Source organism: Paroedura picta, chromosome 8, assembly GCF_049243985.1.
Source record: "Paroedura picta isolate Pp20150507F chromosome 8, Ppicta_v3.0, whole genome shotgun sequence".
Lineage (NCBI taxonomy): Eukaryota > Metazoa > Chordata > Lepidosauria > Squamata > Gekkonidae > Paroedura > Paroedura picta.
In genome coordinates, this window is record NC_135376.1 from 70,401,690 (window position 1) to 70,429,413 (window position 27,724).

At 42.3% G+C, this 27,724-nt stretch overlaps 1 protein-coding gene across 6 annotated transcripts in view; it reads right to left on the reverse strand.

The window, feature by feature from the left end:
- Positions 1 to 27,381, reverse strand: part of TBC1D12 (TBC1 domain family member 12) — a 49,682-nt gene extending 22,301 nt beyond the window's left edge. The window contains exons 1-5 of one of the 6 annotated variants that reach the window (XM_077350303.1): positions 26,126 to 27,066; positions 24,360 to 24,455; positions 12,816 to 12,939; positions 11,746 to 11,817; positions 2,655 to 2,711 (exon numbers count right to left, since the gene is read on the reverse strand). In XM_077350303.1, the coding sequence (XP_077206418.1) occupies positions 2,655 to 2,711; positions 11,746 to 11,817; positions 12,816 to 12,939; positions 24,360 to 24,455; positions 26,126 to 26,901 (1,125 nt within the window). In that variant the 5' untranslated portion in view covers positions 26,902 to 27,066. Of the gene's footprint in view, positions 1 to 2,654; positions 2,712 to 11,745; positions 11,818 to 12,815; positions 12,940 to 24,359; positions 24,456 to 26,125 lie in introns of all 6 variants that reach the window. The other 5 variants (XM_077350305.1, XM_077350304.1, XM_077350307.1 and 2 more) reach the window with 5 other exon arrangements.
- Between the last annotated feature and the right edge of the window lie 343 nt (positions 27,382 to 27,724).

Below are 27,724 nucleotides of genomic sequence, written 5' to 3' on the forward strand. Positions count from 1 at the left end.
TGGACATCTGGAGGGCCGCAGTTTGCCCACCCCTGTTCTAGAATCACAGAACTAAAAAGACCATCCAGTTCACCCTAATGACTAATACAGGATAACCTAAAGCATCCTTGAGAAATGGTCACCCAGCCCCCACTTAAATATTACCGAAGAAGGAGAACCCAATACATTCCTCAGCAACCTGTTCTAGCTTTGATCCCTAAAACATAGATCCTTAAGAGGCTTCCTGGTAAACTGGGCAAAGGGAGGAAAAATACAAAGGCACAGTACTGAATTCATGAAGTGTTGTAATCAAGACACAGAAGTCAATCTATTCATGGCTCCTGAGGGACTGAAAGATCAGAAAGGCAAACTCACTATAAGTAGATAGATTCCAGATCCGAAGATCAGTATTCAAATGCAAGGCACTTCCCCCCCCCAAGGTATGTCATGGGGGGGGGGGTCATATTAGATCCACATACAAGTTAATATGTACATCAAATAAAAAGGGTTTATATATAATGTTTTTAAGGGAGTCATCTTGTATTCAGGGTTGTTGGAAATACAGGAAGATATAAAAGCAAGTCTATGAGTATTTCTCACTTTCGCTAGATAAAGGGTATTTCAATCCCTCTAATGATTAAGAGATTTACTAGGAAGTACAGGCCATCCTTACACCCACATGAGCAAAAAAAAAAAAAAGGCAAAATTTAATCAATCCCTTGCTTTTTCATAATCTAGGATTATCTAGGATTTGCTTTATTCATTCTAGCCTGAGGTTAACAAGGCAGAAAAGAAACACAAATAAAGCCAAGTAGCCAAAGATAAATCTTAATACTACAGAGTAGTTTATAACAATTTACATCTGCTTACATATATTTTAATCCAGGCTTTCTCAACCAGGGTTTTGTGAAACCAGGGGTTTCTTGACGGTCCTGGAAAGGTTTCTCAAATGGGTGGGAGTTAATTAGTTTATATATATATTTTAAAATGTGCTAAACATTTATCAGGTGTTATGACCATATATGCTCATGTCAACCATGCCCCCTCATGGCCAATAATGCGCCTAAAGGGGGTGGGAAGGGGCCCCAGATGGGCATGTACACAGCTATGCTTCCCAACCATATGTTGCATAATTGTGCCCCTTCTGGAAGTTCTCAATAGTAAAAACATTGAGAAAGGCTTGTTTTAATCCAACAAATTCCTTTTTCTGCAACTACAGTGTATGACTCTCTAGAAGAAATAATTCTTCCCTATACATTGCTAATACTCTCACCCCACATTACTTTCTATTTATTACTATCAAATGAATAATTAAAGATTGACAATCCTGAACAGAGTTTCACTCTAAAGCTAAATTGATGTCAAGGGGTTTAAAAGGATGTAACTTTGGTTAGGATTCTGTTCCACTGTACAGACAGCATGTGGCTTAGGAGCAAAAGAAGTCTAAAAGTAGAGTTAGGCCAGCCTAACTTCATTAATTAGGCTGAAATCAATGGGCACAGACTGGTGCAACCCTGCACATGACTGCCTTGACTACAAGAGATCAGCTAAGAAGTTCTGAAAGCTAGTTTCTTGAATACGTACTTTATCTGAATGATACTGATGTACTTCCATCAAGCAAGTCAAATCCAGCTTTAGAATGTACTTCTTAACTTTGCTGTTTGTTATCTATAAGCAATACACGGCTTCTTAAAGGGCAACTGAATTCACTCAACAGCTTTAGCTTCCATAAAATATTTATTGTCCTCTACAGGACACTGCTGTGCCAGAGAAAGGAGGTGGTGACTGGGCCTTAGAGAAGCAAAGGGAGAGACAGACTAGATAAGATCTGGAGGGAGAAGAACAAGCTTGTTATGTTCAAGAGAAAACATGTTTTGGGTTCACAAGCAGCCTTCATATCTCCTCCACAAGCTATACAAATGCAGGTGTATCTTTGCTAAAGTTTGATCTGCCATGGTTCACCTTCATGCATTTGAAGACAGTATTGAAATTCTCTAATTTTAAAGGGCAGCTAGATACAATAGATTGGGTCTGGCCATCATTTTCACTGATGGAAGTGATTTCACAATACAACTTTCTAGCCCCTTACACTCCACTGCAGCCCAAAAGCTCCTGGGTGACCCTAAGGAACAACATGAAGGTGAACTGGGAGCCAGTAGGAGGAGGAAAGCATCAGCAAAAATCTCTCTTTTCATTAGTGAAATTTTATTTCTGGGTCCAACCCAGTTACCTCCTACCTTTTCCCTAAGCTAACAGCAACATGTGCCTCCAATGCAAGAAGCCTTCCACTGACATAAAAGGCATAGGAATGCACTAAATCCAGTGATGTTAGCTGAACAGGATACATGACCCAATGAAGCTATACATTTGTGCTATATAGCTAAACAACCTTTGCTTAGCATGCACAAAGATCTCAAAAACTGAAACCTTAATAAAACAAAAATGACTCTTAGGTTCAGGCATGTTTTGACTATACTGTTGTAATTTTTCATGGAGAGCATGAAAGAATAATCCACTCCAATATATCAAATTAACAAGGGCTATGGATCAAACTTATTTTTCAATGACGCAATGAGTTAGTACTGTTAAGTATGCTATGTGATGTCCTTTTCAATGACTGCTAAAAATCCCATGCATGGAGCAGAATGCAATAGAAAAAATATTAAATTTCATACCCCTGTGTTTAATAGATTGAGTGTAGATACTGATGCAACACTGCCAGAACTTTCATCCTAATGAGAGAAACAGAATTAAATCCTTAGAGATAAAACATAGTCATTACTATTAAGCAAAAATGCATGCAAAGGTTTAGATTCTATTTTACAATTTATCTACAGCACTGCCACATTTTGCTTTTTCAAATATACCAGCAAAAAATTCAGAAGGGAGCTAAGGGTAGGACATTGTCTGTCCCCACCACCCCCAAAAAACTAAATGATGCCAGACAGCCTGAGCCCTTCTGGGGAAATGGCAGGATAGCCTAAATTCTAAAATCTATATTAGAAAGCAGATTAAGCATGCAGAAAGTTTAACAACAGCAGTCCACAAGGTTACCACCAAACATTTCAGAAGTTCATTGAAAGGTTCCAGCTGTACCTTTTTGAGCATTCATGCTGAGAAGATGCATGTATGAGCTTTAGGTTAAAGAATGTCTTGCTTTCCCAAAATTTTACAGCAGTGTCTGAAACTTTTCTAGCCTTGTGTACCCTTTATTTTCACTCTGCTTTTGCAGATAACTAATGTCTTTTATGCCTAGTTATGCATTTACGTTCCCTTATCAAAATCATGTAACTTAAAACTCATGACTAACTGGATTAATCATTTTCACAGTTTATAAAGTTAGAACAGTTAAAAGATATCTTAAGTTGCCACTTTAAACATTTTTTATTTGACTAGGCCTCCAGAAGAATCTAGTTGAGTGTGATATATTCTTTGCCTGAAAGTTCCTTGTTAATACAGAGATAGATCTAACCCCATCCTACCATGCCACTGATCAAATTTTATTTATTAAGGTATTTATACTCCACTTTCAATTTTTACTGAAGCTTCCTCCTCCAAATAAAGGGGCTCTTCTACTGCAGGATGAGCCACTTAAGCTGGAGGAAGGCAATGTGAGGGATGGATGTTATGAGTTATTTTTTAATTTGGCTTGCAAAGTACTTTGGGGGGCTAAGTAAGATACAGCAAAAGGTTTAACAAGCACCTGTACTCCATACAGTAAAAGATAATCCTCAGAAACTCCATCAAGCAAGTTTTATTTGAAAAATAAGTATTTTCCCACTGGTTATGGAGTAGGCTGTTTAGGCAGGAAACGTGGATGATGTGAATTACACAGGCCATTTAAACCATAAAACAGAATTAGTAATACCTAAAAATGTATAAATCAGCAGAATTATTTGTTGTGAGACGTACAAGGAAGGTCACAGGCCCAATCATAATGCTTAAAACTCTGTTAAAACTAGCAGTCAGATGTCAACTGAATTTGGTGGGTATCCACAAGTGGATTTCGGAAGTAGGACAAAAATAAAACATCTTGCCGTATCATAGGATACTTTTACAGTTCCTTAATTTTCCAAGGTTGATGCTAAATGGCACTAAATCCAAAGCCTCCTAGGTACCTAGAACTACTTGATATCTCACCCCTTCCGTTCCTATGACTAATGTTATCCCGTTGCTTTTAAATCAGTTTCTCAGTATAAAGGAGGAAGTCAGAAAAGCAAGGATTGCTACCCAAGAAGCTAAATTGTGCGTTTAAAATCAAAACATTATGAAGAAATTGCTAGCACATTAAGAGAAAGGGCAGTGGTGAGCAAAAAACAAACAAGTAGATACTGCTTGGAAACAAAAAGAGGAAGAAGAATTGCTGATTCCAGGCATGCAATTATTTTCCCTCCCCCAACAGGGGATGAATTAATTAAAAGCTTTGAAGCAACACTCAATTCTTACAACAGAGTAAAATAAACCTTACAAATTTTCAGTTCAAATTATATGTTTGTTCATGCTGATGATATGAAGTTACAATGACTGGCTGCCATTTTTTTTTAAGTACAAATTAATTGCCAGGTACCCCCTGGCCACTGGCAGGGGATGTAGTAATCGGGTGGCCAGATCCAGGTTGGGGAATTCCTGGAGATTTGGAGATGAAGCCTAAAGAGGACAGGGACCTCTGTGGGATATAATGCCATAGTGTCCACCCTACAAGGCATCCATTCTTTCCAGAGGAAATGGTTTCTGTAGTCCGTAGATGAGCTGTAATCCCAGGTCCCACCTGGAGAATGGCATTCCTATTCTAAATAGTCAAAACATTTAAAGCAACAAATATATCCAATATTCGTATGCATTCAACCATGTAGTTATGATGGGCACATACCTTTGGAAAAACAGTGATTTCTTTTAAGTCCCCCTCTTGCTGCAGCCGTCCACTTTCCCCTTACACCAGGGGTAATCAACCTGTGGTCCTCCAGATGTTCATGGACTACAATTCCCATGAGCTAGCAGGGGCTCATCGGAATTGTAGTCCATGGACATCTGGAGGACCACAGGTTGACTACCCCTGCCTTACACTGTTCTTAAAAGTGTCCTGATCTCCAGGAACAAAATTCTAGGGGGCCCAGGGAGAAGTGGAAAAGTCCCACTCTGTGAGGGTTACATATCACTGGATACACTCCACTGAAATAGCTGATTGGGCTCATGCATAGTGTTTGTGCTGGGCTGGTGAAACATTACAGATTTTCCACTGCATATTAAACTGCTTCAGAAAACCTTCATTCAGTCATAAAAACAGACTGCTATACAGTTGGAGGAGGGTATGCAAAGGAAGGGAAACTGCTCTTCAAATAAAGCCAGTTCTCTCCTGGGATGAGATTTCAGTTTTTTGGAGCCTACAAAAAGTGATGTGAATATGGCTAGACTTTTGGTACAAAGAAATTTTGGCAGCTTTCCTTGTAAATGGATACAATGTGAGTCAGAGCAGCATAACGAAGCTGCAGTTCTTCCTAAATGACCACCATTCTAACAGGAAACTCTTCATATTTCATGGAGGCTTCTTACTGTTTTGTTCACATCTGCCCCAACAGAAAACTCTTTTTGAAGACAGCTGAATTCACCCCCCGGAAATGCAGAACTAGGGGTGGGGATGGGGGGTAAGAAGGAGCACCCTGCCTCCAAAAACAAGAAGTCTGAGTTGTCTGCCAACATTGCGAATTGCTTCAACTATGTAACACATGATTTTAAGGCATACATTCAGAGAATACTGGTATTTAATCTGCACATGCTTAAATTATAAAAAACAGTTTAAATAGATTTCTCTATCAATGAAGTAAACAAAAAAGTTTATGTGTAAAGACAAATGCTCTTTATAATCTTTATTCCAATAACAGCTGGTGGAAAAGGCTAGGCTAGTTATAATACGGGTCTAATAACATAGTCAATAAAAACTGCTAAATGCACCTACAATGCGCTCTCATTAACATCTAGAACAATCCATTGCACACTTAAGATTTCATGTCATCTGGCTTTTGTCCATATTTTTATCTTATGTGTTACTACAAACAGGTTGATTAAATGATGGTTCCTTATCTCAAGAGCCTTGTTTAATCACAGAAGAAAATGAGACAACAGCATGAAAAAGAATAGTTTTTATGCCCCACTTTTCCCTGCTCAAAGGACTCTCAAAGCAGCTTACAATTACCTCCCTTCCTCTCCCCACAATTCAGACTCTGTGAGACAGGTGAGGCGGAGAGAGGAAGGTTCTGTGAAGCAGCTCACAAAAACTGTGTTTAAAAGCTAATGTTAATCCTAGGTCCATGTGATTTATTCCCATGAATAGTAGGCAGTTGCTCCATTCAACAAAGATAAATTAAGAGGGGTAGGACCCAGTGAAGGATCAAATACAAATCAAGTATAGAGGCACTGGGATACCAAGGTGGCAAGCACAATATCCAAAATAGATTTCTGTAGAGTCTTGAATCTTCTATTATTTCTTTATTCTTAATTGTACAAAGCAGTCCCAACGCGTTTCGCCTACTGGCTTTGTCAAGGGACATTAAATCTTAGGAAATACAAAGAACATTGTTAAACATTGTATAATTAAAAATCATAAATGGGAACAATTGTGTTATATCTTTAAAAAGTTTGAAACAGAAAGCTTTAAGAGACTAGAAGTTAATAAATTACTAGAACAGGAAGAAACTCGAGCTATCTTCAAAATTGGAACTATTGAAGCAAACGGGTTAAACAATTTGTTGGATTTTCGTTGCTTTCTATAACTATCTTAACTTTTTACTCATTTAGTGTTTTGCTGTGTCCCAGCTGTGGGCAATTATAGATAGTATTTAGTACTGTGGGCAATTATAGATAGTATTTAGTACTGTGGGCAATTATAGATAGTATTTAGTATTCCCTTCACCCCGATTCAGATGCATCTGGAATGCTATAAGCTAGGAGTAGCTGCTGTTATAACGACTTTGTCTCTGCTTTGTTTTTGTTTTCTAAAAATTTAAAATGATAATAACAATATAGGCTGCTGCAATTTGATAATGCCTTAGTAATACACAAGATCCTTCTTATTATAATTGGAATGTCTTATTTCTGTTCCAGATACTCTGTCTAAGAGACATATATTTACTTATATGAAGTTTGTCTGAAACACTAATAGCATGTATTCATAACATTTATATTTTATATGTATTTTGTATTATACTAGTAAATAAGCCCGCTGCTCTCTGAAGGCAGCGGGCGCTAGTGGGGCTCAGAAGTATCCGGGGCTGGCTGTCCATGGGTGCTGTGCGATGGGCCGGACTCGAGGGGGATCGTGGGGCGCTGCATAAGCCGAAGGTGGCTCGTCTTGGCCCCCCCCCCGCCCGCGGCGCGGCCTAACCGGGGCCGAATGGCGGTGGAGCTGTCGGTGAGTGCGCTGTCTTTGGGGCGGTTGTCTGGAGGCGTTGCGGGCCGGCGTCACGGGCGGGGGCAGGGTGCAGAGGTTCGGCAATGTACATGCAGCGGGCAGGCGACGTCGCGTGGCAACTGAGGGGGTGTGGGAGCAAGCGGGGCGGGCGCCAGCGCCGCAGCCACTTCCTGGATCTTCGGGTGGCGTTGCGGGCTGCCGCCTGCTGAGCGGGGCGGGGGGCGAGATCTGCAGGGTGCGGTGGTGGCTGGAGGCGGTGCCGGGGCCAGGGCCGCCAAGCCATCGTGTTGGGGCTGCAAGGAGGCGACCTGCCCTGGCGCTGGTGAGGCAGGTAATGGCGGCTGGTGGGCGGCTGTGGGCGACCTTGAAGGCTTTGCGCCTCCCGATTAGTCAGTCCAGTGGCAAGGGATCATTTGCAAGCTGCGCTGTGCGTGGCTCGCAATTGGTCCCTTGCCACCGGACAATTGGAGGGCCCGATTGTCAGTCCGGAGCAAGGGGCCTATCAGCACCCTTCCTCATCACGGACAGGGCCCACCGCGGGGCCCTTAGTGAATTATTTAATCCACTCCGCTAGGAGCGGTTAAAGATTTATATTTTATATTATCTTTTATATGTATTTATTATTTATATATATTTACTATTGTAAAACTACTGATTTCATCTTTGTATTTCCTAAGATTTAATGTCCCTTGACAAAACCAGTGGGCGAAACGCACTGGGACTGCTTTGTACAATAAAGAATAAAGAAATAATAGAAGATTCAAGACTCTACAGAAGTTTATTTTGGATATTGTGCTTACCACCTTGATATCCCAGTGCTTCTATACTTGATTTCCATTCAACAAAGGGCAGGTTTGTTTAAAGCCCCAGCACAAGCTGCATCTGTAATGCCCAGCACCACAACACTGATCAGGGAGTGACTATACCAGAAATATGCCATAAGCAAGATTTAAATGATTACTGCTATGGTAATTACTGGAATCAGAAATTATTCACAAACTCTTCACTAACAGAGATATGAACTTTAAGTGGCAATAACAGCCGTTTAAAATTTGGATTAACGCGTCATCTCAACCATTATTTTATCTGTTCAGAACTGTGAAAGACAACAGTGAAAGACAACAGTCATCCTTTACAAAATTATATAATACAAAGCAGAAAAATAGATTGTTTAATATATGCACCTGAAATATATAATACAGATAATGGTGATGATTTTTTAGATAAGAAAAAGTATTAAATATCTTGTTCCATGGTATTGGATTGCAAGCGTACATTAGGATTCAAACCAGTGGCTTTCCATAATATCCTCTCATATGCGTAGAGAATACTAAGTTTAAGTCAGTCATCTCTAGTACTGGGACCAGAAATTAAAATTACAGTGCAAAAGATTTGGATTGCATGAACAAAGGTTTTGGATAATACTCCAAGGTTTCTCGGAGCAACATGCATTATTACTTAAAGCAACCTATTAAACAAAGGCTTGAATTTTAAAGAAAAGATTAATTTTTGAAGACATTCTCTCCCTCCCCCCACTCAAAGTTAACTTCAAACATGTTAAATTACCCTTATTTAAATTCATTCCATCCTGCAGAGAGGTATTTCAGATGTCACAAAAGCACTTGCATTTTTCAGAAGAGTCAACTCACACCTTCAGCTGGCGTTCATCAAGCATACACTATTATAGTTTAAGTAAATCTGTGTTATATATATAACTAACCCAAATAATGGTTTTTGAGTTAGCAGACTATCTAAATGTGGTTCATTATAACAGCTATAGTTACAAACTAATGCAACATCCTGGCTTCATCCTAGTTTGCTGCCCAATGAAACTCCATGAATAATCTGGCTTCAAAGATACTTGGAAAGAACAGCTCAAATTCAAAACTGTTCTTACATATGTTGACTCTTACTAAGAGACAGCCTCTCTATACCCTCAATTTCAAGTCTGCCTGTCAACAGATTCACCCCAGCTCTGCTTCTTAAAGACTTAATGTGCTCCTCTGCATACCTACAGCAACGCCAATGGAACCTCGGCTTTTAAAATAAGCAGCCTATCATCATTATATCTAACCCTCAATATGGTCAGATATGTGGATAATTAAATCCACAGAGACTGGAGCCATAAACAGACAAGCCAGCTATTTCTACAAACTTGAGAAAAGCCCCAGGTTTGCAGAAAAGTCTGAAATCTTAAAAAAAAAATACACGGTAGAGATTATGCCCCAAATAACAGAAGCAGTACCTATTGCTTGAAGAAGAAGAAGAAGAAGAAGAAGAAGAAGAAGAAGAAGAAGAAGAAGAAGAAGAAGAAGAAGAAGAAGAAGAAGAAGAAGAAGAAGAAGAAGAAGAAGAAGAAGAAGAAGAAGAAGAAGAAGAAGAAGAAGAAGAAGAAGAAGAAGAAGAAGAAGAAGAAGAAGAAGAAGAAGAAGAAGAAGAAGAAGAAGAAGAAGAAGAAGAAGAAGAAGAAGAAGAAGAAGAAGAAGCCTTATCTCAATGGCCATAATTCCTTACAGCGTGCCCTTCTTGTTAACCCTTATTCCCCAGAAATAATGGACTAGGGGAAGACAACTTCTCCACACAGTCCTACTTTAAGAGTTCCTGTTGCCTTGTACTTTCCTGCCACCCGCTGGGGGTGCTGCCAGCAGCAGCTGCGCAGTGCCATGCTGAGGGGGAGCCCCAGCCATGGTGGTTGCCGGAGAGCACCAAAGATGAGCTAGCGGCAGAGTGGAAGGGCAGCCCCTGAGGCAGCAGCCAGGGAAGAGGACGAGGAGAAGCCACGGCCTGGTACTGACTGATCCACAAACTGGTATCGGTCCTCAGACCGGGGGTTGGGAACCACTGCAGTCGACTACAGAGAGGACAAATGGACTGTATTTATAGATTTACACGACATTTGAGATCTATGGTTCTGCAATGAAGGAAAGGCTCACAATGAGGCTGCGTGCCATTGGTCTTCCAAGGAGATGCCCAAGAGGGCTATGATCACACCCCTGTTGACAATGGCTAACTAGGCAACCTTTCTCCTCCAAGCACATACTGCTGATCAACAGAGTGATGCTGAAACCAGTGATCAATGGACACCAAGGTAGATTAAGTCAGATGTGGCTCATTCCCCCATCTCATGCTCCACAGACAGAAGTTCAAAAAGAACTACATCTGCTATCATAGCAGGTCCCAGATGCTTGTGAAGTAGGCATCTGAGGCATCGCTGGCATTTCCTGCTGGATATGAATGGAGACTGAGTGAATAACATGCTCACAATGTGCTGCATCTGACATAGCATCTGTGAGTCAAGAAGAGATATGTTTTTGGAGCAGCAGCCAGATATTCCATTGTTGTATGAACTGGATGTCTGAGCAGCTTCTATCGCAGATTCCAGGGCAGCCAGTGATCATGCCATTAAGCAAGCTGTTCATAACAAGCAATGACAAGCCACCAGCCAGCATATCGGGGATGATTACTTCTGTGTCTCTAAAGACCCTTGAAAGTCCATGCCTACCTTAAAACTCCCCATCACAGCATTTTCCACAAGGCTCCTTCTGCTTTTATATCTGACCTACTCATGTTAGAACTCATAGCTATTCCTGCTACGCATTTGCTTCTTCTTTCCTCAGAAGAAGGAAATGATCTATATCCCCCCCTCCCCAGCCTGCTTGAGATGGCTTAATTATAATGTTCACCAATACAAATTACAATCAACATAACATGGCCATTACAGAACCAATCTAAAAGAGATTCAGAATAGTCAAACAACTTGACAAAAATAGTTGTGTATGTAACAGATGTTGGAAAGGGGCCGTGGAGGGGCACTCATAGACTTCCAGGAGGAGGACATTCTAGAGACAAGGAACAGAAGCAGAAATGACTAGCTTGTACCAGGCACAGGAAGGACACAGAGGAAGGCCTGTGATGACCACTTCACAGTGCTCTGGCAGAACAATATGGAAGGAAGAGGTTCTTCAAGTGACCTGGTCCCAGACCACATAGGGTTTTATAGGTCAAACTCAGTACACTGAGATAGACCCAGAAGCAAACTGGTGACCAATATATACCTCCCAAAATCAGAGCACTTTGCTGATACTAATCCCTGCCAATAAATAAGTGGCCACATTCTGAACCAGGCGAGGGATCCAATTATTCTCAAAGGTGGCCTGATGCAAAGCATATTACAACAAATTTATAATTAATAATAATTTGATTTATTACCCACTCCTAGCAAGCTGGCTCATGGCGGGTTACAACATTAAAACCCCCACAATAAAATATAAGCCATCCCCATCCTAAAACCATTCTATATCCAATGACAGACTAAACCCTCCCCCAGCCCGATCTGTTCAACAACTCCCCCCATTCAGCACCTCAGGGGAGAAGATGTAATAGGACGAGAGCCTGATGTCCCAGCCGAAGTGAGGAGGGGCCCTTGATCTTATCTAGAGGCAAAAAGCACATGCATTATTATAGCTATTTATTTAGGAGGAGAACTACCATCAGTCCAAGGACGCTGCCCTAGAGGGCTTACAGACTATATCACCTTTAATGAGGAAGGGTAGCAGCAGGTAAACCAGCCAAAGGTGCTGTGCACTACATTGGGGACTTATTTAAATGTTCATATCTTGATTTTCCACAATACCCAAGGCAGCATTGCCTCTCCATCTGATCTCATCCTTAAGTTTCAAATCTGTTCCTTCAAGGGGAATGGTACCCTATCCTGAGAACGACAGTGATAAGGGACTTAGTGACACAGCAAAGGTTTGCCTTCAATTGGATGCCAGGAACCAGGCTTTGATACTAAGACGGGGGGAACAGCAAATATGCTAAACCTGGGATTTGCTGTGACAAGCCAGGATTCAACAATGTCTGGGAAGGGGCTACAGCTCAGCTGAAAAGCCTCTGCTTTGCATGTACAAGGTTCCATGTTCAAGTTCTGGCACCTCAAGTTTAAGGGACAAAGTAGTAGGTAATGTGAAAGACCTCTGCCTAAGACCCTGGAAAGAAAATGCCAGTCTGAATAGACAATGCTCACATTGATGGACTGATGGTCCTATTCGTATAGGACACCTTCAGGTGTCATGTGTGCAAATTTGTTTTTGCAAGCTAACAATTTCAATGCATGGTGATTTATGTGCAAAGGTTAGCTAGCTAACAAAGCCGAAACTGAAACACTAACTTACTTTGCCACATGATCACTATTTACTGTATGTACGTTCTGCAAAGCTATTTAAATGCAAGTGACTTCCACACAGTACCTGTGATTATGAAGAACTTGTTCTAAAGTGTTACCGGAAGAACAAAAATACAAAAGCTTTTAAAAAGTTATCAACTAGGGCTTCTAGGGGACAATTTATCTTAATTGTTAACCTTTAAGGAAACTTGCTATAAAATTAAAAGGACAAAATAAGATACATTTTACAACACTATGGATAATCACCTGCTGAATTATTCTGGAGTCTTTCTGAAGATTCTCTTTCGGTGGGACTTTTCCAAACAGTTTCCAGCCAGGAGCACTGTGGACTGCCGGTCTGAGTTCCTTTGTCCTTTTGGAAAAGAAGTTCCTGTTTTTTAAAAAAAGTACATTAGCTGAAGTTACATTTGCACTTTGATTTTGAGCCTAAATTATAAGTCATGACATTAACTATTAACCAGAATACCTTCAATACATTTTCATCAGTTTCAGCAAGGGGAAAAAAGGAGGATATGGTATTAGCACAGAGAGGAGAATAAAAACCTATCCCTAAGACAAAATGTGGTTATTTAACAGTACAACCAACCATTAATTATTTCAGTAATGCAGAGTAAATATATAACCTAACTATACAGTATTTTTTAAAACTCACATTATTATACCAAGTACGTTGTAGTGTTTCTAAGCAACAAACTGTATGCATTATTTCTATTGGCTGTAAAGCCTTCTAATTTGACACATATGTTGAAATTTCAACTATTAATTCTAGAGTGGACTGAAGAGTGTTTTCTTCCAGTTTCAATAATGCTGCAGATGTTTTTACTCTTCCAATAATTAGGGGTCATTAAAAAAAAACCTTCTACCAATGTTGCCTCAGACACCATGAAGTGTGACCTAAGCGTTCTTAACCACAAATGGAGACCATCACCATAAACGGTTCTAAACTTCTTACTTCAAGGTTTGTGTAGTAACAGAGAAAGGCATGGCTGGAGCACACAAAGCTCATAAAATCCTAGTTCATTACAAATATGAATAAGAATTTTTTTTCCCAGTTCCATACAACGCAGGCTCCTGAAATTTGATACTGATTCTAATATGTATCTATGAAAAGCACTGCAGCAACACACACGCACTAAATCCCTACGTGTTTTTAAAGGTTTGCTCATTCCTGTCACATTATTAAGATGTAAACATCATGGGCAGCAGTTATCAACTGTCTTCCTTCAATGATTTCACTGTAAGGATCTCACATAGCAGGTTTTTGTCTCCTGCTTGGGCACTATTGTAACTATACTTCACGATAATACCAAAGAGCATTAAAAAGTGAACAAACTGAATGCTAATACAACTTCCCCAGCTCAAGGAAAGAAGAGGTTACTATGTTTGTCTGCTGAAAAACAAACAAATCAATCACATGTTTGTTTGCTTTCATCTGAAGTCTGAAACACAATAAGCATTTTGCCCTTAAGATCCAAGCCTGGTCTCTGATCTTGACCTGGAACTACTCTCCTGGTTTTCGTGTTTCTTGGAGATTTGAAGTTCCTTCCTTTTCTAACCCAATCATAATTTAGGGTGCCCATTTCAAATTTCCCTCCAAGCCAGACTTCTGACCAATCACTGGATTAAAGGAGATTTTAAGGACAACCAGTAACAATCCATACACTGTCAACTGCTAAGCCAAATGGTGAAGGAGTCAGTCTAGGATTGTTTCCTTTCCCAGATCAAAGGTTCATCACATACCTACCTACCTTTCTCTTCCTGCAACTTATGATTGGTCTCATCCCCACAGACAAACCTGAGTTACACTAAAAGCACATTTGCCCCTTTCTAATGGGTCACTGCAGAAAGTCACCTTAAGTGCTGTGAGACCAAAAGGCAGGAGGAAAGTCACAGAATGCCAAAAATGCAGTTGGACTAAGAAGAGGCAATTCAGTTTGAAACAAGGATAAGACACTTTCCGGAAATCTTAAGAGACATTCAAAACAGACTCTGTACCACTGGAACATCAAGACACACAGGCAGAAAGACTGAAAGAGTATTCTTTGACTTATAAGAAGCTCCTGGACCCTTGCAGAGTGCACGCTTCTGTCAAATAGATGATTTTCTGTTCACTGTACCACTAACGACTGGTACCTGATCCCTCACTACCAATTGATTCTTCGAACATGGAAAAGGTTGGGAGGCTATCCAAACTATGGGGAGGGGCTGTGGTAGAACAACTGCAAAATACGAAGGTCCCAGGTTCAATCCCCAACACCTCCAGTTAAAAGGATCAGGTAATTGGAAATGCGAGAGACCTCTGAGATCCTGGAAACCTGCTACTAGTCTAAGTAGATAATACAGATAGACTAATGGATGCAGATTTATGTGTAAGGCCAAGATAGCATTAACAGCAACTAATAGTTTGTTTGCTTAGCACAGTCTCTCCATACAAAATGTTGATGTCATTTTGCAAGGAAGAAGGGGCACATTTGCTTTGGAAAAGAAAAAGCTGTAGTATGTGGATATACTAAAAGTGAGGCCAGATTATCACATATTGGTTCAAAGTAGCATGCCACAGTTGCATTAAATCTATAGCACCGCACAGTTATTTTTCTAGACCCAGTCTGACTTATATTTAGTATGCTCCTTATAATAGCTAACAGATTAACAGTAAAATAATTCCTACAAGAACTGTGGCCAGACTCTAAATTTTGTTTCCAAAGCTAAACTGTATGACTATTATGAGCTCAATCCTTATAGTTTATTAAAGCAGTAAAATAAACACTATCTCAGTTTTCCAGAGTTTCCATTTCTAAACACACATACCCCATGACTTCAAAAACTTTCCAGAAATTTTACACTTTTAATTATTTAATTTTTGCTGTTGGCAAAATGCTGCTGAATCTATTGAGCATGTATACCTACTTCATAGAGCCTCTTGTGGCGCAGAGTGGTAAGGCAGCAGACATGCAGTCTGAAGCTCTGCCCATGAGGCTGGGAGCTCGATCCCAGCAGCTGGCTCAAGGTTGACTCAGCCTTCCATCCTTCCGAGGTCGGTAAAATGAGTACCCAGCTTGCTGGGGGGTAAACGGTAATGACTGGGGAAGGCACTGTCAAAACACCCTGTATTGAGTCTGCCATGAAAATGCTAGGGAGCATCACCCCAAGGGTCAGACATGACCCAGTGCTTGCACAGGGGATACCTTTACTTTTACCTACTTCATAATCTCCAATGTGCTAGCTTTGGCAGCATCTACCCCACAGTATGCATCTGAATATACATTATTATGTAGATGAATAGATGCGTGCTATATAATTATTCTGTAAAAAATGACTAAAGGAAAAATCAGAGGCGTCTGCCCAACCACCAAGAGCAACTAGTCTTTAAAAGATGGCAGTGGTAAGATAGCTGCAATTGTGTTCTGAGTTGTTTTCCTCTTGATGTTCCTGGTCTTGTTCTCAGGAACACATAAACCCTCTGCTTGAGTTATACTACTCAAGAACACAAATAGAGGCACTCACAGTTGAATGCTCCTCCTGACAACACAATACTTTGCTTGATCAAACATTAAAAAATGGCATGTCAGCAGGAAGGGTCCTAGTTTAGAGATGTAAAGGATGTGGGGGGGGGGGGAACCATTGATTATTTTCAAGGATTTTTCTGATTAAAAACTGAGAAATTTTGAGGAGTGCTAAAAATCCTTTGGAAAGTTAAATGTCTTTTAAGACAAGATGTATTCAAATATATGGCATGGAAAAATATGTAAGGCAATCCACATCTTTCCACCTTCATATTTCGCTAACGGGTAAGTGGGCAGAATGTGGGCGGGGCAGGGCCGCATGAGGGGCCAATTGGAAGGCATGAAGCGCCTTCTGATTGGCCCCTCACCAAGACAGACAGCAGTTCTAGCCAATTGGGTGAAGGCACAATCTAGGCCCTCACCAGGACAGGCCAGAAAGTCTTCTAGGCCCTCACCAGGACAGGCCAGAAAGCGACAGGGAAGTGGAAGGACACTGTGAGTAAAGAAGGAGGCCTTCCCCTCGGGCCTAGAAGCATGCCCAGGGCCTCTGGGCATGGGTTGTGCTTCTAGGCCCAAGAGAAAGGCCGCACCGCCGCCAGGGGGGGAGGGAGGGAAGCAGGCCTTCCCAGCAGGCCCAGGAACAACGCACCCGGGGGTAATGCCACCTCTATGTGTCTGCTGGGCAGCCTGCTCTAGATGCTATCCATAGCTACCCTTCTGCTTGCGAAACAGCCATACGCAGCCAATTTGTGCTGTCTTTGTGAAAAGCAATACCAGGAAACCCTAGGATTAACTATACTTCCTTGTTCTCATTTTATTTATAGACCGCCTTTTCCACCTAAATTCAAGTCAGATTACATAGTGCAAATCACTGCCAATCACTTGCTCTTCCTAGAAAGGGGGGGGGGAGTCTAGTGCATTTCAAATTTCTCCTTGGGGGAAACTGAAACTGCACAGACCTGTTCAGTGAGTAATCACTAGCTGGGAGGCTGTAGGGAAGACAGAGGAAAGAAGAATTTGTCCTGAGAAGAAACCATGGATAAATGGAATGGTTATATGAAGAAGAGTTGGTTTTTATACCCCGCTTTTCACTCCTTGAAGGAATCTCAAAGCAGCTTATGAACACCTTTCCCTTCCTCTCCCCACAACAGACACCCTGTGAGGCAGATGGTGAGTGAGATCTGAGATGACACTAGTACTGAGATGACACCTAGATTAATTTTTTAACAGATGAATCAAGGAGGTCTGCAGAAATTCTGAAACAAACACCTAGAGGAGATAATGGAATGGATGGGGGCCCATAAATTGGAGGTCAATCCAGACAAAACTGAAACACTCCCCACTTGAGGATTACCTGGCACTTAACCTTACTTTTCATTAGGCAGCAGACCAAAACATTTTTTTTACTAGCTCTTTTAAAGAAGAGATTTCATCTTTTTCACCGGTCTGCTAGTAAACTGAGGATGATTTTGTGACAACTATTTCAAGTTGCTCAATTGTATTACATTGTTTTCATGACTTGTGTTAATATTTGCAACTATTTAAATATATTGTTTTTGCTCTGTGAGCTATTTCAAGCATCTCACTAAAGAGCTGGTGTGTGTGTGTGTGTGTGTGTGTGTGTGTATATGTATATGTGTGTATATGTATATGTATATGTGTGTATATGTATATGTATATGTGTATATATATGTGTGTATATATGTGTGTGTATATATATGTGTATATATGTGTGTATATATATATGTGTATATATATGTGTGTATATATATATATGTGTGTATATATATGTGTGTGTATATATATATGTGTATATGTATGTGTATATATATATATATATATATATATATGTGTGCGTGTGTGTGTGTGTGTATGTGTATGTATGTGTGTGTGTGTGTATGTATATATATATATATATACAAACATTGCCTGCAAATACGTGTTCAAGCAATAAAAGGCTTTTAGAGTATTCAGCTAATTAAAACCAGAAACCCATTACAGATGTGCACATTCACTTCTTAAGACGCTGTTTAACATCACATTGTTGGGTCACCGCTATAACACAACTATTTTTCATGCATATTGTGAAATTATCCATATTATAGCCATAGCTAAGGGTACGGCTGCAAACCCAACTCTAGCTTTGGCAATAAACTACCTAGTTCTTAGTAATCGCATGGCGCTGCTCAGTGATTTTGTTCTCAAAGCTTATCTACAATGTATTCAAAGGGGAGTGGGGAACAATGTAAGCTTATCATAGCGTTTCACAAAATACGACCAGCACCTGTCGGGAACCAAAAAGGGCAAGCAAAAGATTCCACATACAATAATGAAGACCACCAGGTAACAATTCAAGGGTTATAGAAAACCTAGTTAAATGTCGCAAAACTGAACATTATACAGACTTGGTATAACCATTATCTTTCAGACTATTAATTCTACCCCATTATCTAAAAACAGGCACTACAGTCTTGGATATATGACCACACAGCCTCTGCTCTAGCCAAAACTGCAGAGGGAAGGATACTCTGTTTATGTGCATCTTTGTTTCGATTTCATGGAAACATTCTAAAGCTCTCCACTGCCTTTCACTTCGAGCCAGGGTTATTCAGGTCACCCTCTGTATGTACACAGTGAACCAAGCACAAAGCACCTTCACTGTGGATCTTAGAAATCTCTCTTTGACCGGTTAATAGAATACTATTGTTTCATGTCACCAGTTTCTTAAATCTACACGCTGACTCATACTCTTCAAATAAAAGCCCTTCCTCAGATGCTGCATCATGTAATTGTTGCTTCTCCCATTCCTTGTCATTTACAGTTCTGCTTACTTTCTTAAGTCAGCCTTTTTCAATCTTCTGACCATGGAGAAACCCCTGAACAAAAAAAAAATTCAGTCTCTGAGGCACACTGGACCCAGTATCCAGCCATAGAAGCCATGGCCCTCTGCCGCCACCCCCCCAACCCCCAGAGCTCACCAGGGGTCTGGCTCACCCTAGTGCTAGGCTGCAGCAGGCCCATCTCCTAACCACAAACCTCCAGCGCTTGCCAGGGGCCTTCTGCAGACAGATGCTAGACCGAGCCAGGTCCCTATGCCGCACCCCACCCCTCCCCAAGTTAAAACAAAGATACTCACCTTGCTTATTTTTTTAATTAAAATAATAAAAACAAAACCCCTCAAGGGTTCCACAACACACAATTTTTGGAAATCCTTGTTTTAAATTATCTGTAATCTGGCAAAATGTTAGATATTTCAAAAACTAAATTAGTGGTAAAATACCACCAGGGAGCATCTTGAAATGAGACACCAGTGTACTTGGGGTACAAGAAGACTATTTACCACAGTCCCTGCTAAACTATCAAGCAGTACTATCACTGTTTGACCAAGTACACTTTATAAGAATAACGGTTTTCAGAAAACCACATCATTGTGGTCAAGAGATGGACTGCTTAAACAATAAAAGCTATATTGATTACATTGTTTGCTAATTTGATAGGGATTGCATTTACACCTGAAAATATTGAATTAAATATTTAAATGATGTTTGCCGCATTGAAACATGTACAAGCACTGGGGTTGTCTATGTGTCAAATTCCATATTTTGTTAATCTAACATGACTGATCTGCAGTACAATAGGCCAATAAACTATAGAAGGACTGCATTTACATATGTGGGGTAAAAATAAAGATGAAAAAATATAGCATCCACTGAAAATTCTCCATACCACATGACTGAAACACAATTCCAGAAGTATTATCGAGGAGATGAAAACTGGACTTCCAATGATTCCCAGGAAACACCAACTGCAGTTCTTGAATGTTTACCCACAAGTACTTGGCCCATTACTTTGGGTCTTACTGGCTAACCTCAGTTTTCTTCCTCCGAAGTGGTTTCTACAAATGTCTGCCAAATGGATATATACAATAACAACAGGCTGGCTAAAGAAGAAAAAGGGGAAAACAAGGATTAAGGCTAAATTGTAGATAAAAACTAATTAATATTTTAACTACATGGAGGGAATATCCATGGCTCCTATTTACTGCTATGTGTAGAGTCTGAAAGGCCGGGACATTTTCTGGATCAAGGCTGGATCAAGTTGAGGCAAAGGTGAAATTGTTACCCGCGAAAGTACACAGATAAGTACCGCCTCCACAAATGTGAAAGGTAAATACTAAGCTACACCAGGAACAACGAATCTTTTATCAATTTTAATTAGAATCAAAAATATATTTCACGTCAACTAAGCTACAAGCAAATACCAACACAATTTGTGCCAATCTAATTTGTTTTGGTTGGGACGAAATTAGATTTTGGAGAAACCACACACAACTGCAAGTTAAAGCATACAAGACATGCCACTACACATTAGACTGCTCCAACAAAATTCAAGTCTGACAACTTTTTAAGTAGGTTATGTGACGTCCTATTCCCACGGTAGTAGAAAAACTACCAATTGAATGGGGAAGGATATACATGTATTACTACATCTATTCAGTTTCGAAACAGATTAGTGCTCTTCAGTATCTATTTGCATAAGCGTTATTAGAAAAAGCTAACATTCTTAAAAGCTTTCCTTGGCTGCAGATTACAAATACGGAAATTCTGATTGCTGGCAAGAGTCAGAATAAGACTGACTAGTATTAACATTTCCAGATGTCACACATCTTCATAAAATCCAGAAATTAATTGGTGAGTAGCCTTCATTTTGTCCATGTACCTCAAAACACATTTTTAACTCTGTGATATATACTGAAAATTAATTTACAAGTAATGTTTCAAAAAAAAAATTCAGATACTTCTAAAGTCCATTACCCAAAAGCACTTCAATTAATTCTCAGTAAAAGTATACCTTCAATGTTTCCAACCATCAGTTCATACACTGTATTCAGCAACATATTGTGTTTTTCAGAAAGTCAAATGACATGATGGCCACAATATTATTAATTCGCAAAATGTTCTTTAATTCACCAGTACCAAACACTGAAATATAACTTACATGGTTCACTGTGCTCTAACATTAACAGCTTAGGTGGTTTCCAAGCAGTATATACCAGTTGTCCCAGTGCTGAAGTAGCAGAAGGACTGTGGTGCTGAGCTCAATCAAGCCTACCTGGAAACATGTGTCCCTAAACCTTAGATGAATAAGATATGACCATTACTCCTTTGCACGTTCTCAGATTCATCAGCCAGCTCCCAGGTGCAGCTATTACTAATGCAACTCATGGTTCATAGATCACCAGCTTCCCACAGAGATGCCACACTCCAGACTCAGCAGAATAGCTTGTGATGCTATGCCTTCTCTTGAGAGGTGTCAAACACTGATTCCCAGAGTGGGCAGTATTGTTCCCTAGGGGGCAGTGGGATTATCTAGGGAGATGCTAAGAAGCAAGGAGCAGTGGTGGGAGCATGGGAGGTGAGCCCCTTCAACCACGTCATTCACGTACTTAAAAATGACCTCCCTAGAAGACAGATGCTGGAGAATGGTACTCCAAGTTTCCTCCTCTGCATAGTGCTGAAATCTGGTGGAAACTTTTAGGCTTCTTACTAAATTCACCACCAGAGCTCTAGTCAGACCAGCATACTGCATTTCGAGAAACTGTTGTCATCATGTGTGTTTTTGTCTTTTGTCATTTTCCCCATTTTTATTGTCACTGTTCTGAATTTTATTATTATTATTAACTTCCTTAGTGAGTTCGGTAAATCACTGTTCTTAATAATCCTTTTTATTGGGTTAGAGTAGGAGGTACTCGGGAGGAGTTTGTGGAAGCAAAAGTTTGGAAACCATGACATTAAACCAACATGAACATAAAGACCAACTGGAGAAGCAAACTCCCATTTACATTTCATTGCAGCTCTATAAAAAATAACCTAAGATATGGCTTGTGACACCCCACTGAGATATTACAATAAGAGGCAGAAAGTCTCACTGCTTGCTTAAAGGACCGGTCTAGCATTTTCAACACGAGGACTTTCATAGCAGACTAACCTTTAATTATGAGATTGAGTTCTGAGTAACTAAGCACTATAATCGAACGGTCACTCACAATTATGAGGAATAATGTCCTTCAGCTTTCTTGCCCTAAAACAATACTACGTCCCTCTCAGAAGTCAGAGAACAAACGTTAACAAGATTTACTGTAAGAATTCAGAGTCACTTCTGGCAATTCAGTACAAGAACACAGCATTACTTAAGTGCCATTAAGTAAAAATGCACACAAATGTATCACACTGCAATGTCCACATGCACACTTCACTCCACGGCCACCCCTTTTGGTGTGAACAATTAGGGTTAAAACACTAAATCCAACTATAAAGATCAGCTCTACAGTGTGAAATGGCTGCTTTGTAGGGCAGACTGTAAGGCATTGCACCATTTTGAAGTCCAAACCTCAAGGAATATTCCCAATCCAGGGGTAGCCAACCTCCAGGTGGGACCTGGAGCCCTCCGGGAATTATAGCTCTTCTGCAGACTACAGAGATCAGGTCCCCAGAGGAAAACAGCTGCTTTGGAAGGTGGACTCTGGGCAGATTCCTCAGACTGCCTTTTTCCTACTGGTGGACCCCCCCCCCTTACTCAGGACCAATTGCCTGCAGTTTTGAGTGTTTTGTCAGGGCTACAAACTGGGTTTTATTAAGTGGAGATATTACAGATATTTATTTTTTAACCCAGATTATCCATACAAGAAAGAAGAGATGTGGTACAAGTGTGACTCTGATACTGAATCCAATACAAGTTCATCGATTTTGGCTTAGAAAAAGGCATGATTCACCAAAAACGGCATAATACGTAACTTTGAAAGAAAAGCTGAAATCTCTGTCAGTAATCAATCACAGTTCAGAGGCAGAAATCATGCAACAGTAGTCTCCACAAATGACATGCTAATAATTCTTCAAAGTTCTATTTAGCATGACTTTTCTGATACTTATTCAGGAAGAGGACTGTCACCCCTCTACAGCCTCTGATTGCTATTGTCAGAGATAAAGTACAAATTCCTCTAGACAGAGTTCACAGCTTTACCTGCAATATAAAAGACATATTCCAAGACAATAAAAAAACTAAACTATGGTGCAGGACAGCAAGAGCAGGAAATTGTATCAGTAGTTTTCCAAGGCACTTTGTCTAGGTGACAGCTAAACCAAAGAAAAACATTTAGCAATAAATAATACAGTGGCATCTAATAGTTACCCAGCAAGAGGACTACACAATATGACGTAGAATTTACAGTATGTAACCCTACCTGGCCAACCGTGCTTTCAGGTTGATCAGTAACTTTAGCTGACTACAAAAGTTGGTTACATTATTTCACTAGGCTTGCTCATCAACTTCCCTTCTCTTCATTCCCTTTCACATATGTGCTATGAAAAATGAAGGAATTGCAGAGCCATTTGGGATTTTTGCATCCAGCCAGATGCCCATAATGCAATCGCAGGCATGGAGGAAGGTTGAAACAGCACATATTATCCCATGTAGTCTCTAAACATAGATCAAAATGGTATAAATTATTAGCCGTAAAACCAAGTTCCAGTAAACATGAAACAGCTTTTTTTTGGGGGGGGGGGTAGCATGTGAGAGAACCACAATACCTCTGGAGAAGTAATGTTCAATGTCTTATTAGTTGCCTGGCACTACAATAACTCTACTACTGATCAATAGTCTCAACACTCTGATTACCAAAGCCATATAATGCTTTGGTTCTTAACCTTCAATCTCAATATAAAGCCAATATCAATGCAAGACTTTCAATGCAACTCTGAGCATATTCTGCAGATTTCATATCTGTCTGCAGAATAGCATAACATTTCAGCATTAACATCAGCTGAAGGAAAAGACGTTCTTTGCTGTTCCAAAGGGCAAGACTAGATCTAATGGACTTAAAATTCAAGAAAATAGATTTCAGCCAAATATCAGGAAGAATGTCCAGTGTTCTTATACCAATTACATTAAGAGAGATGGAGGGGGGGGGAGAATCTACCTAGCTGGGAGTTTTCAGAGCTTAAAGAGCAACCTGTTGGGAATGCTCTATACATTTTCACTGTTGTGATGTAGGGTGAACTAAATGTCTTATGTGGCCCCACCTTCATGACTCCATGACTGTTTTACAAAGGAAATATTTTCATACCCAACACTCTAAAAATTCTTAAATCTGATATTTAAATGTAGTTGGAAATTATTAATAAAAGTTTCTCCAGGGATCATCAGAATTCAGCAGCACCCCCATCAGCAATCTTTGAGCTGGAAAAAATGCCAGGAGACACAAGGGAAGACGGCTGATAAGACCACTTACCTGGCTGTAAGGGAGGAAGGGACACCAGGAAATTGTCCGGCCATGGACCCAGTTATGATGGAGCGTGATGCCTTGTGCACAACATGGCCTGGCTGCCTATGGGAGTAGGGAGGAGGAATAGGGCGGTTCAGGTAAGCTGGAAATGGATTGGATCAGAGGAATTGGAAGGTGAAGGGCAGACCCTTAAAAAAGGAACTCCCATGATGCCCAAGGAGGACAACAGTTGGAAGGTCCATAATGCCAACTCGACACAGCTATTAACCTCCTTCCCTGACCAAGTCTGAGGTCCAGGAGATCTACCTGGGAAGGACTGCAAGTGAGATCCAGGAGGACCTTCCTCCTTATAGAATAACATATAAGAGACAGGAAACTGTTCGCGCACACTGGTATTCTAAACAGTTTATAGTAAGCCACATTCCCACTAGCTACACAATTGTCCTTGGGCAATCACTGTAGAAAAATGCAGAGAGACTGGATTTCACCAATCAGGCGCGTGCTACCTATTTACCTAAAAGTGCATGCCTTCAGAAGTGACAAAACTGTCTAAGAGCAATCCCACAACACAGTGATAATGAATACCAGTTCTTCTGACATCTGAAATATTTCACATGAATGATGTATTTCACAGTATGATGGAACTGCACATGAATACATCCTACTGATCAAAAGGTTTCCTTAACTGTTTTAATCTGGGAAAGTTAACAGAAGCATTTGGTTTAAAAAATGCTACAAGTGGAAGGTGCAAATATGGGTTATCATATACAGAGGACACCCCATCTACACTGTGATTTGTATAACCTGAATGTACACGGACTCATTATTGCCTTCCATCCAGAGGCAAATCTCACTTTAGGCATACAACAGGAGAATCTCAAAAATATTTTCCCTGCATTAAATGTGTTTATACGGGAGAACTTGCTATGATTTGGCACTGGAGTACCTATAATCTCAACAAAATAATGAGTGCATATCAATACCCATCAAAGACTACGATCCTATGAAACTTGAAGCAAACTTCCCAATTTATTACCTTTCTTTTGAGTAAGTCAACATAACAGGAATTAAATATGGATAAAAGGTACTTAACCCCAGTTTAGCCAACTGGAAAAGTTTCTTGTAATGCTTAAAGGACTGCCACCCACCCCCCCCCCGGACCACAGCCACATAAGGCTCAGACCATGGATTCCCAACCAGGGTTCCAGGGGACCCTGGGGGTTATGATAGATTCCCCGGGGGGTTACTTGGCCTTTCCCAGACGTTTGGAGGGCTGCTGACATCACCAGACATCACTGGGGCCCACTTCCCTTGTTCCTCTGCAGGCCTAGTCCCTTTCTCCGCAATGGAAATGGTAAGTGATCAATTGACTGGCTGGCTCCCGCATCTTACTTTCACTCCCACTTTGCTGAAGGGGCATGGCACCACTTCTGGGATTCCTTGAAGCCCGAAAAATATCTCAGGGGTTCCTCCATGGTCAAAAGGTAGAAAAAGGTTGGCTTAGACCATTTATGCAAGAAGAACCAGTACAACCAAAACAAAAGCTATACCGGTTCTCCTGGGAGGACACAGGAGATGCCCTGCTTAAAACAGAGGATCTCAAGCAGGTTGTCCTAAGCAGAGCAATGCCCTCCAGAACTCATTGGCGTCTACTGCCTTGAAATGGGTTCGCTGCACCTCGGAGGGCAGAGTCAAGGGGGGTCTGGCCGCTCACTGCCGTGCATGGCCCAGTGCCCGAGGAGCGCCGGGGAGCGGCCGGATGAGTCATTTACCTCGTGAAGAACTCGGCGAAGCTGGAGCCGCCGACGCTGCCCGGCCGCTTGGCCCCGTCGCCTGGCTCGGGCCCGGCGGCGGCACAGGCGCTGGGGGGCTGCGGCGGCGACGACGACGTGGAGGCGGGGGGCGGCGGCGGCGGCGACATTGGCGGCTGCTGCTGCTGCAGGTGCTCCGGGGCGCTGCGTCGCCGGCTGACCTCGAAGGTGTTGCGCGAGTGGAGGCTGATGTCCATGAAGGCCAGGCACGGCAGCGCCCTGGCCGGGGAAGCGGGGCTCTCCGCCTCCTCGGAGACGGGCGAGGGGCTGCCGGAGGAAGCGGCGGAGGAGGAGGACGACGACAGGGCCGCCCCGGCCAGGCTGCAGCTCTTCAGCGGCTCCTCCAGCGCCATCCCGCTCGCCGGGCCCGGCAGGAAGAAGGCGCAGCCGCCGTTGTGCAGCTTCTCTTCGCCGCGCGGAGCAGCGGGCGGCGGCGGCTCCTCGGGGCTCGGCGGGCCTTCCTGGGGCGGCGGCGGCGGCGGCGGCGGCGGGGGGAGGAGGAGGAAGCCGGCGTCCCCGTTGGTCATCCTGCCTCCCCCGCAGGCGTCGCCGTTGGGGGGCCTCTTGCCGGCCCAGTAGCGCTGCAGGCGGGCCGCGGAGCCCTCTCGGCTCCCATCCCGCTCGCCGTCCGCGTCGCCGTCCTTCTCCGACGCCGCCGGCGCCGCCGCCTCCTCCTCCCGGCCCGAGGGAAGCAAGGCTGCGCCGCCCGGAGCTCCGCCATCCTCCGGCCCCACCATTTGCCGACGCGGAAGCCCAGCGGGGGAGCCAGCGGCGCAGGCGGAGGCGGAGGCGCGGCGGGGCCCGCGGAGGGGAGGGGGCGGGGCGGCCGGGACTGCCGCTCGCCTCAGCGCCAACCGGCCGCGGCAGACATCCGAGGCGACAGCGACGGCGCTGGCAGGAGCGGCCTAAGGGGGCCCGGCTCGCGCAGGCGCACAAGGGGCCCAGTGGACGACGCCGACAACCACAGAGACGAAGCGGCTAGCGCGGAAGCGGAGCCCTGTAAACATCCGGCGCTGGGAGACCGTGGCCCGGGCCTGGCGGAAGTCTCCCGCTGCGTCCCGGGAATGCCGAACTCCCGGAAGACGACCGCGCTATTAGGTGCACGTCGGGGAATGCGCTCTCGGTGGGCTTTTGCCTCTGGCTTCCCCTGTGCGGGACAGGAAAAGTTCCTTGCAAAGCGCCTGGAGAGGACCTTGACCAGTGTGTGCGGAATGAGCCCGAAAAAAAAAAGGGGGGGGGGTAGCTTTTTCTTCCTGCCTGTTTCGCTTCGCCCTTGACCTCGTAGCGGGGCGGCTCCCGCGTTTGTAGAAATAGGAGGTTCTTCCGTCCTTGTTCTCGGTAACCACGGGTGACAGAAACGTTTCAGAGACTAAGGAGGAAAAACTCGTCGCAGAGTTGCCAGCAACATTTGAGAGAGGAAAAAACATTTCTGAGTACTCGTGCTCAGGGCTGCACTGCTAGTTGTTCTGCTTTGTTCCTAAAATAAACATCTTTAAAAAAATTATCCAGCCATTAGATCCCACTGATTTTAAGAGCTACATACACAAATTTCTCTTCTAT